This window comes from Drosophila obscura, unplaced genomic scaffold (genome assembly GCF_018151105.1).
Source record: "Drosophila obscura isolate BZ-5 IFL unplaced genomic scaffold, ASM1815110v1 contig_69, whole genome shotgun sequence".
NCBI classification, from domain to species: Eukaryota; Metazoa; Arthropoda; class Insecta; order Diptera; family Drosophilidae; genus Drosophila; species Drosophila obscura.
In genome coordinates, this window is record NW_024542860.1 from 9,256 (window position 1) to 18,945 (window position 9,690).

Below are 9,690 nucleotides of genomic sequence, written 5' to 3' on the forward strand. Positions count from 1 at the left end.
GTCCTCTTCGAGTGCCACCGGTTCGCATACGAGCGACAGGAGCTTGAAGCCATTGCAGGGTCTGCAATATGCGTCAACAACCTGGTGCCGCTGATGCTGGCAGACCAGAGGATCTGGGAAGCTGCCGCGGTGTTCGCCGCGAGCGTTATGAAAACGCTCAGGGCCATGGAGAGAAGGCGGAAGGAGCAAACGGAGTAGGTGTCTCCGCGCGGGCGAAGCAATGCCTTGCGGCAGTACCGCTAGTCGCACGACCCCTACCCCATCTGTCCCCCAACTGTTCGTATCACATTGTATTGTTCTTAGGTATAAGCACTATTGAAGCCATTAAATGAATACAAAAAAAAAAAAAACCCACTGAGTCGCTTTTGATCGCCTTTCCGGAAGCGGTACCTGTCGTCCTTCCTCTGGCACCTCGCAGACCTTGTTCCCTCTGCCGGGTCGTACTGCCTCTTGGATGGGTCACTTTGGTTCTTCCTTTGCCTCTCACGTCGACTTTCCTTGTCAGTTGTCCTCACGCACTCGCTTGTGTTCACGCTTTTTCCTCGTTGCTCGCACTCCACTGACTGTCCTCCTTCACTGTTGCCGGGCTCCTCTTATACCCTCGCTTCGACGCTAGCGTCCGCGCCTCTGCCTAGCAACAGCGGTAAATCCGTGCGCCGCTGGTAATTTTCCATCGGCCTCTTCGCTTGATTCCCTCACGTTCTTAACGGGACCGGGCTGGTGGCGTGATCTCATGTCCATACATGGACATGCGCTGGACCGCTGCCATCGGCCTCTTCGCCTGATTCCCTCACGTTCTTAACGGGACCGGGCTGGTGGCGCGATCTCATGTCCATACATGGACATGCGCTGGACCGCTGCCGGCCCGCTCCCGCCGTTCCTAGCCTGACGTGAGCGCCGCTCCTTGCGGGCTCCTCCATTCCCGACTCCCTCCACGGGCTCGTACCGGAGGCATACTCTCATGCCCATATCTGGTCATGCACTGGAGCCCTGCCACTCTAACGGACCCCGGCTCTCACTCTCTTGTGAATTCGCCGTGAATTCTCGCCTTAACCCTTACTTGGTTCCCCTGTGAGGAAACTCCATTCCTCACACTTCCCCCTTTCTTTACCAGAGGAAAACTCCCTTCGTTTTCCTCTCGGCCACCTTCCCATTTGAATTAAAGCGTGCGCGCGGGCGCGCACTCACGCTGGTTCCGGACTGGTTCCTCCACTGCCCGATCGGTTCGCCACCTATCGGATCGGGTCTGCCGATGCAGTTCCGGAACCAGCCCCGTGCATGATTCTCCCGGTAGGTGCGCGCTTCGCGTGCACGTAGGTGCGCTTTGCGTGCACGATAGGTGCACGATATGTGCGCCTCTGATCGTGCTGCCAGACCCTCTTCACGTGTTGCCGGACCGCTCCCCTTTTCACGTGTTGCTTCCGCTTGCGGTAACTATTGTATACGCTGGCCGGCCGCGTTTTCGCGTAAGTTTTATGTTGCTGCCCTCGTGGGCTCTGTATACCTCGCGTGTTAAACCCCCGCCTATCCCGACATCAAGCTGCCATGCCCCGGGGTAAGTTGTACTTCATTCTTTATTCATTTTAATCTCATTCACAAATTTTCCCTCCCCCCTTTCATGCCTCGACGGACACCTCGACCTGGTTTGCCGATGCTGATACCCGGTACCGCACCCCGCGCACCCTCACGAGACGCTTCACGCGTCGACCGATCCGGCGTGTGCCTTCCACCGCCCGAGCCACTGCCTCCGGCCATTCTTCAACATCCACATGTCGCCAGCGGACGTTCTTCCCCGTCGGCTCCTCCACCGACTGCTGTCTCTGCAGCTTCGGCCGGGCGACCTCAGCCCTGGGATCCGGGCACGACGATTGCCGCACTAGGACAGGCCTAGGCTTGTCTTTCGCAGGTGAGGGCCACACCCACGGACCGCGCTCCCACCTCTCGCTTTCCGTGTTCGCTGACGGTACCTCCGTCGCCGTCGTCATTGCTGGCACTGCCGGTTCCTCCGTCACCGTCGCTGCCGGTACCTCCGTCACCGTCGCTGCCGGTACCTCCATCGCCGCCGTCGGTATTTCCGTTGCCGTCGCCGTCGCTGGCGCTGCCGCCTCTTCCGTCGCTGCCGCCCCCTCCGTTGCTGCCGCTGTCGGTGCCTCTGTCGCCGTCGCAGCCGGTGCCTTCGCTGCCGCTGGCTCCCGCTCCTCCGACGCCGTCTCCTCTGCCCTCATGGCCTCTGCCTGCCTCCGGTGCTGTCGTGGATCACGCGCGTTGCTTCGCGGGGCCGGTTCCTCCTCCCATACTTTCCGTTCTTCCTGCGCTTCCGATGGTGCGGGTCCCGACGCCCACGTTATGTGGATAACTTGGTGGTGCCATATCATGCCATTCCTTACCGCCGTGTGCACGTTTTGTGACACAAATGGCCCGCACACCGCGGTCTCCGGACCACCCCACTGGGGCCGCTGGGCCTCTTCCTGTGGCGGCTCCTTCGGTGCCTCCTCCTGTCGTGACGACGACTGTTGTGTCGGTGCGTTCGGCGGTGGTGATTTTGGTGGCGGTGACTGCGGGGGCGTCGGTTGTTGTGTGCTCTGTGGCTGCGGCGGTGGCTCGGGGTGCCGGCGTTCCCATAAGGGTGCCTCCTCACCCTGTTTGGGTTGCTGCTGCCCCGTCGGTCCGCTAAACAGACCTGTCCTCCCCTTGAGGAACCTCGGAGGAGGCGGAGCCTCCTCCTCGATCCTCTCGTGAGCTTCGGCTTCCCGCCGCGCGGCCTCCATCTGCCGTTGCAGGGCGGCATATGCTTCCCGCATCATGGCCTTGTTCAGCGCCGCCTCCCTTTGCGCCTTCTCCGCTGCCTTGCTTCGGGCCTCCTCCTCATGTCGCCGCTCCTCTTCGCGTCGCCGCTCCTCCTCGCGTCGCCGTCCCTCCTCGCGTCGCCGCTCCTCCTCGCGTCGCGCCTCTGCTGCTGCTCGCCGATTGCGCTGCTGCTCCATCTGGCTCCTCCGCACGGTCTCGGCTGTTGGCCGCGCTGCTGGGGTCGCTGCCGGCTGTGCTGCTGGCGTCGCTGGCGGCTGCGCTGCTGGCGTCGCTGGTGGCTGCGCCGCTGGCGTCGCTGGCGGCTGCGCTGCTGACGTCGCTGGTGGCTGCGCCGCTGGCGTCGCTGGCGGCTGCGCTGCTGACGTCGCTGGCGGCTGCGCTGTCGGGTGTGCTGAGGCCTGCGCTCTCCGTTGCAACGGTACCTCTGCCGTCCGTCCCTGCTGCGCTGCTGCTGGCCTTGACGTCGGCTGCGATGGCGTCGCTGGCGGCCTGGTTTTCAACGGCTGCTTCGGCTCCCGTTGCCCTGCAGTTTCGCGCTTCCGCTCACGCAAATAGCGCTCCGCCGATCGGATGGCGATGCCGAGGAACGCTGCGTCGCGTCGCAGCTCCTGCTCCCGTGCCCGCTCCTCCTCGTCGTTGAGCTGCCATCTCCGGAGCTCGGCTCTCCTCGGAGCCGGCTCGACGGAGACCACCACCACGTCGCTGCCGTCGCTGTCCTCCTCCTCCGTTGCTCCTGGCGACACTTCCGGCTCCCGTCTGCTTCGAGGAGACGCCCACGAGGACCACTCGCTCCTTGGGGATGCCATGGGGCTTGTGAATGGGGACGCCATGAGCTCCAACTCTGGAGTCTCGCTCCGCCGATCGCATCGCTTACCTCGCGAGGGCTCCGCCCGTCGCTTGCGCTGGATCTCGGGATTGCGGCTCCCCACACTTCTGGCTTGTTCCTCCAAGTAAAATTCCAACATGGCGATTTTCTTCCCTTTTTTTTTTTCTCTTATAAAGTCCGCGCTTGCGTTTGCGTCTACCTCTGGCTCGTGACTGATCGACAGCTCCAGCCTCTGCCGCCGTCGAGCCCTTGCTGTTTTTCCCGTCGTTCCGTCGTACGGTAGTTGGGCATTCCTTCTCCCGCTCTCTCGACGGTTCCTGCCTCTCAGCATTGGGCTCTTCGCCGCGTTAACCCTTCCGCGGCCGGTGGGGGTCTGCTCGCACCCGATCATACCTGATCCCACCCCCTTTTGTTTGAAGAGCTTTAAATATATATATTTTCCTTTTCCCATTTATTATATTCTTCCTTTTTTTTCCTTTTTTTTCTTAGGCCTTGCCGCCCGGCTTCCCCTCTCCCCCGACTGATCGACACCCCCTTCGGCCCATGTGAGTACTGTGAATGTGCGCTATCCTTTAATGACTCTGGCTTCTTCTCCAGCCCATCTTGCATCCTTGATCCGTGATGCCAATCGTCACACCTGCCCCTGACTAACAGGTCCTCCGACCTTTCGCCTGGCTGCAATATGACTATCGGCCCTGGCTCGTCACCTCATTGCCGCCTCCGGCTTGACCTTTGGCGTGACCTCTGCCCCACGCAGCTGCTTCGGACCCGAGGATCATCCGACTCCTCGCCCGTCAGCAACGCATGGGTAGTGTCTTCTGCCCAGCCAAGCCCGACGGCTGTAGATGACCCAGGCACACTGGACCCCAGGACCCGGAGTATCACTCCCACTTCACTGGACCCCCGAGGGTATCTCTCCGCCCGGGTCTCGGTCAGCCGAACGCCTTTGGCTTCTGGATCGCTCCACCCGTTTCTGACTCCTTATTTTCCTTCGTCGTTTGCCTGTGGCTTCAGATCCCCAATATGTGCCGTCCGTGTATGCCTATCGCCGTCTTTACGCAGCTTGCATATCACCGGTGATACGAAATCAGTGATCTGGTAGGGACCGGCATACTTTGGGGCCAATTTTGCTGCGAACCCCTCGGCTGCGTTAGACAGGTGGTGCTGTTTAACCCACACCTTTTCACCGACCTTGGGCTTCCAAGCTCTGTTTCGCAAGTTGTAATATCTTGCCTGATCCTGGGCTGCTCTTTCCAAATTCCGCCTCACCAGCTGAAAAAGTTCTTTCAGCTTTACCGCATGTTCATCCGGAGTGTTTGTCTCCTGACCCGTGCCGAGTGTTTCCTCATCGTACAACGCCTTCGGCAGCCTGGGCTCTCTCCCTTGCACTATGAATGCTGGTGCGAATCCAGTGGACTCAGTGACCCCAGAGTTCACGGCCAGCATTAACTCGGGCCACTTCTCGTCCCAGCATCTCTGGTCCCCTTCGGTGAACTGCGCGATCATGGTTTTCACCGTTCTGTTGGTGCGTTCCGTCGGGTTTTCTTGCGGCGTGTACGGTGCCGTAAACTGGTGTCGAACTCCCATCTGATCCAGAAACTTTTTAAACGCCCGACTGGTGAATTGTACCCCATTGTCGGTGATCATCACCTTGGGTACGCCGAACCGGGCCAATATTCTTTCTCTGAAAGCCTTTATCAGGGCTTCTGCCGTGGCCTTTCTCATTGGCACCAGCTCGGTCCATTTTGAAAACCGGTCCACCAGCACCAACAGCATGGCGTTGCCGTGTTTTGATCTGGGCAATGGTCCCACAAAATCCGCGCACACCGTCGCCCATGGTTCCTCTGGTACTTGTGTCAGCATCTTCCCGGCCGCCTGTGCCTGACTTGGTTTGAAACGCATGCAGGTGTCACATTTCCTGACATACGTCCTCACGTCTCGGTGCATCCCCGGCCAGTAGTACCTGGCAGCTATCCTTGCCATCATTTTCCTGCCGCCGGCGTGACCCGCCTCCGGGATATCGTGGTTCTCCCTCATGACCCGCTCCCGCCGATCCTTCGGCACGCAAAGCTTCCAAGCTACTACTTCTTCGTCGCCGGCCCGGTGCGGGATATGCCGGTACACCCCGCCTGCCTCCTCCACATAATCTGGGAACTTGGCCGGCTCCCTTCTCATCTTCTCCTTGACCTTCTTTATCCATGAGCATTGCTCTTCGGGCTCCTGTCCAACCTCCTCCGCTCGCATACATCGCTCTTCCATGGGCTGTCGGGATAGCGCGTCAGCCACCACGTTCTGCTTCCCCTTCCTATACGCTATTTCGAAGTCGTATTGCTGTAGCTCTAGCGCCCATCTTGCGATTCTCCCCGTCGGGCTCTCTATGCTGTTGAGCCACTTCAATGCCATGTGGTCGGTGACCACCTTGAAGTGATACCCTTCCAAATAGGGTTTGAGCTTCCTGATGGCCCACACAATTGCCAGGCATTCCTTCTCTGTAGCCGAGTAATTCTTCTCCGCACTGTTCAGCGTTCGGCTGGCGTATGAGATCACCCTTTCGCCCTTCTCCGTTTCTTGGGTGAGAATCGCTCCCAATCCATAGTCGCTGGCGTCCGTCTGTAGCACAAACTTCTTCGAGAAATCCGGGCAAGTTAGCACCGGATCGGCTACCAGCCGACCCTTCACGGACTCAAATGCCTGTTGTTGCTCTGATGCCCATTCCCACTTCACCTTTTTCTTCAGCAATGTGCTAAGCGGCTGTACCATGGTGGCGAATCCTGGCACGAATCGTCGGTAACATGAGGCGACGCCCAGGTACTGGCGAAGCTCTTTCACGTTCGCCGGTGGCTTCAGCTCTGCGATGGCGGCCACCTTTTCCGGATCAGTGCAGATGCCTTCCCCGTCACCAAATGCCCCAGGTACCGCAGCTCCCTTCGGCCGAACTGGCATTTTTCCACATTCAACCTTAAGTTGGCCCTTTTTAAGCGTCGGAACACCTCCTCCAGATTACGTTGGTGCTCCTCTTTCGTTCGGCCTATAACGATGATATCGTCTTGGTATGCGAAAGCATGCGGCATCATTTCCGGACCAATAACCTGGTCCAACGCCCTCTGAAACGTGGCCGAGGCCGAATGTAGCCCGAACGGCATCACTTTCCATTGGAACAATCCCTTGCCTGGCACCGTGAAGGCTGTGAACTTCCGGCTATCCTTTTCCAGTGGTATTTGCCGTCCTTCAAATCCAATCTGCTGATGAACCGTGCTTCCCTCAGCTGATCTAAGATGTAGTCAATCCGCGGCATTGGGTATGCGTCCTTGATAGACTTTGCATTGATTTGTCGGAAGTCCACGCACAACCTCCACTGACCAGTTTTCTTTTTAACCATTACGATGGGGGAACTATAAGGGCTCTTTGATGGCTCGATACACCCCATTTCCAGCAGCTTGTCTACCTTTTGGTTGATCTCCGCCTGCATCTTTGGGTTCTTCGGGTAGTATCGCTGCTTAACCGGTATCGCATCGCTCATTGTGATCGTATGCACCGCCACGTTCGATACCCCTTTCATCCTCTTGAATTCCTCCAATTCCTTGGCCAGAAATTCTTCGAACGGGCCTTCCTCTGCACTGTCGCGGCGCCTGCTTCCCGTGGGATACTCGGCTTCGGACTCCTCATCCGCCATTCCTTCTGGGGACTCCTCATTGGCCTCCACTACTGCCACCGACAGCCTTTCTTCCACCCGCCCTTTCCGTCGGCCTCTCGCAGGGATCACGACCCTGTGCCCCGCACAGGTCACCTCTGCTCCGACTGCGGCAATGAAGTCCCAGCCTAGTACCAGCGCATCGATGACTCCTGGCAGCACCAGAAGCGCCATTGAGACCACTTTGTCTCCGAACGCCAGTTCCACTTCGATTTTTGTCTCGATGGTGCGACGGCGTCCATCGGCCAACCGCACCTGCTTGTCGGTTTTCTCCTCGCGCCCCTCTCCTCGCAGCTGTTCCGCCAGCTCACAGCTGACAAAGCTGCTAGTGGCCCCTGTGTCGACCGTGGCCTTCCATTTCCTCCCTGCGATGTCCACCACGGCTGACAGCTGCACATCCTCCACGGTGAGTTCACCGATTAGGTTTCGGGGACTGCATTCTGCGACCCCGGCACGGCCCTCCTCGGCTTGGGTCGCGGGGCGTTTCCCGACTTTTTGCAGCACTGCCATGTCGTGACGCCGACCTTTCCACACCTCCAGCAGAATGTCAACGGGCGCCCTTGACATGCCTGTGACCAGTGCTCGTCACTTCCGCATCGTCGGCATGCTTGGGCGGGATTCTTAACGTATCCCCCTCTATATTGGAATGCGTCTGGTCCTCCGCCGCCGGTGCCTCCACTTTCGCTTTTGTTTGTCCCGCTACGGCGGCCGGCTCGTCCTTGCACCTCCGGCATATTTCAGTCACGGCCGACTTCGAGAAGGGATTTGCCGCTTTCGCTCTTCCCGCTGGACTCTCCTTCTGGAACTCTACGCGATCCCTCTCCAGAGCCTCGAACTCATCCGCTAGCATCATCATGTGGTCCAGGTCCTTGCACCTATGTGGCCTGATGAATATCCGCAGGTCTGGCATGCTATTCTCGCGGATGAGCTCCATCTGCTCCTCGGGAGTACATTTGAGGGGTCTCATGAGGGTCTGCATGTCCACCATGTAGTCCTTGAATGGCTCTCCCCATTTTTGCTTCCTTTGTCGTACCTCTTGGAGCAACTTCTCGAAGTACCCCCTCGGCAAGAAGTAGGCCTGGAAGCTTGTTGCGAAGGCTTCCCACGTGTGCCACTGCCGATTATTGGCGATGAACCACATCAATGCCCGGCCCTTCAGCAATTCTGGCATCGCTCTGGGAATCAGATTCACGTCCAGCCCGTACATATCGGCCGACCATTCGACCTGTTCCAGAAACTCCAGGGGCTTCGCCGTCCCATCGAAACGGAACGACCATTCCCTCACCTGTTTGGCTACGTTCGCGTATAGTATGCGCGACTGCCTCCCGGCCTGCGCCTCGGGAACTTCCCGCCCCTCTTCGTTGCGGCTCCTCGATGGCTCCCGCGTCGTGGTGTTCCGGGCCTCCGCTGGATCCACACTCTTTGGCCGTGGTCTACTGACGGACGGCCTCGGGGAGCGGCTCCTGTCTGGTATCGCCAGGCTTGCTATGAGGTCCTCTGCCGGCATTTTCCACACCGATGACGCGCCCGCCCCTCCCGGCAACGGCAGACGCTCGTACGCGTCGGGCCTATCTTCCGCTGGCAAGGGTGAAGTTCTACCTGCCCGGAGCTCCCAGGCCTCCAGCATGTCTGCGCACTCTGGGTCCGCCTCGTGCTTCTCCACCCAGTCCTTAAACTGTCTCCGCATTTCGGACACGGTGCCTTCCAGTTCCAGCCCAAACTCTAGAGCACACCGGACCAGTTCTTCCTTCCTCAGGGAATGGATCCATTGTCGTCCCCTCATGGTGTATAGATCCCTTCAGTACCGCCCTTCCCGATGCACTCCTTTCTTTGCTTGTCGTGAGGCCCCACGTTGGGCGCCAGTTGTAACGAACTGTTTCTGTCCGTCTAACTCAGCGAGGCTGGCTCAGCGGCCGACGGTTCGTTGCAACAAATTTGTATGTTGCCTCACAGACACGAAAGAATGCACGGGTGGGTTTAATTACTGGTTTTGGATGTTTTATTGGTATCTTATACTTATGGGATCTTACGTTCTATACAACAAATGGATCGTTCTTCAGTTTTACACGCTCTCTCGCTCTCGTCTCAGGCTCCTCGCTGGTGCTGTGGCTATGCGTCCGACCTGGCTCACGCCTGATCTACACACACAACTCCGCACCCACTGAGTCGCTTTTGATCGCCTTTGCGGAAGCGGTACCTGTCGTCCTTCCTCTGGCACCTCGCAGACCTTGTTCCCTTTGCCGGGTCGTACTGCTGCCTCTTGGATGGGTCACTTTGGTTCTTCCTTTGCCTCTCACGTCGACTTTCCTTGTCAGTTGTCCTCACGCACTCGCATGTGTTCACGCTTTTTCCTCGTTGCTCGCAC

General features: G+C 58.7%; 1 protein-coding gene across 1 annotated transcript; it reads right to left on the reverse strand.

Moving 5' to 3' along the window:
* Positions 1–1,616: 1,616 nt before the first annotated feature.
* Positions 1,617–3,773, reverse strand: LOC121404979 (serine/arginine repetitive matrix protein 1-like). The gene has a single exon (XM_041595419.1). It carries the CDS (start codon positions 3,771–3,773, stop codon positions 1,617–1,619), a length of 2,157 nt encoding a protein of 718 aa, XP_041451353.1.
* Positions 3,774–9,690: the final 5,917 nt, after the last annotated feature.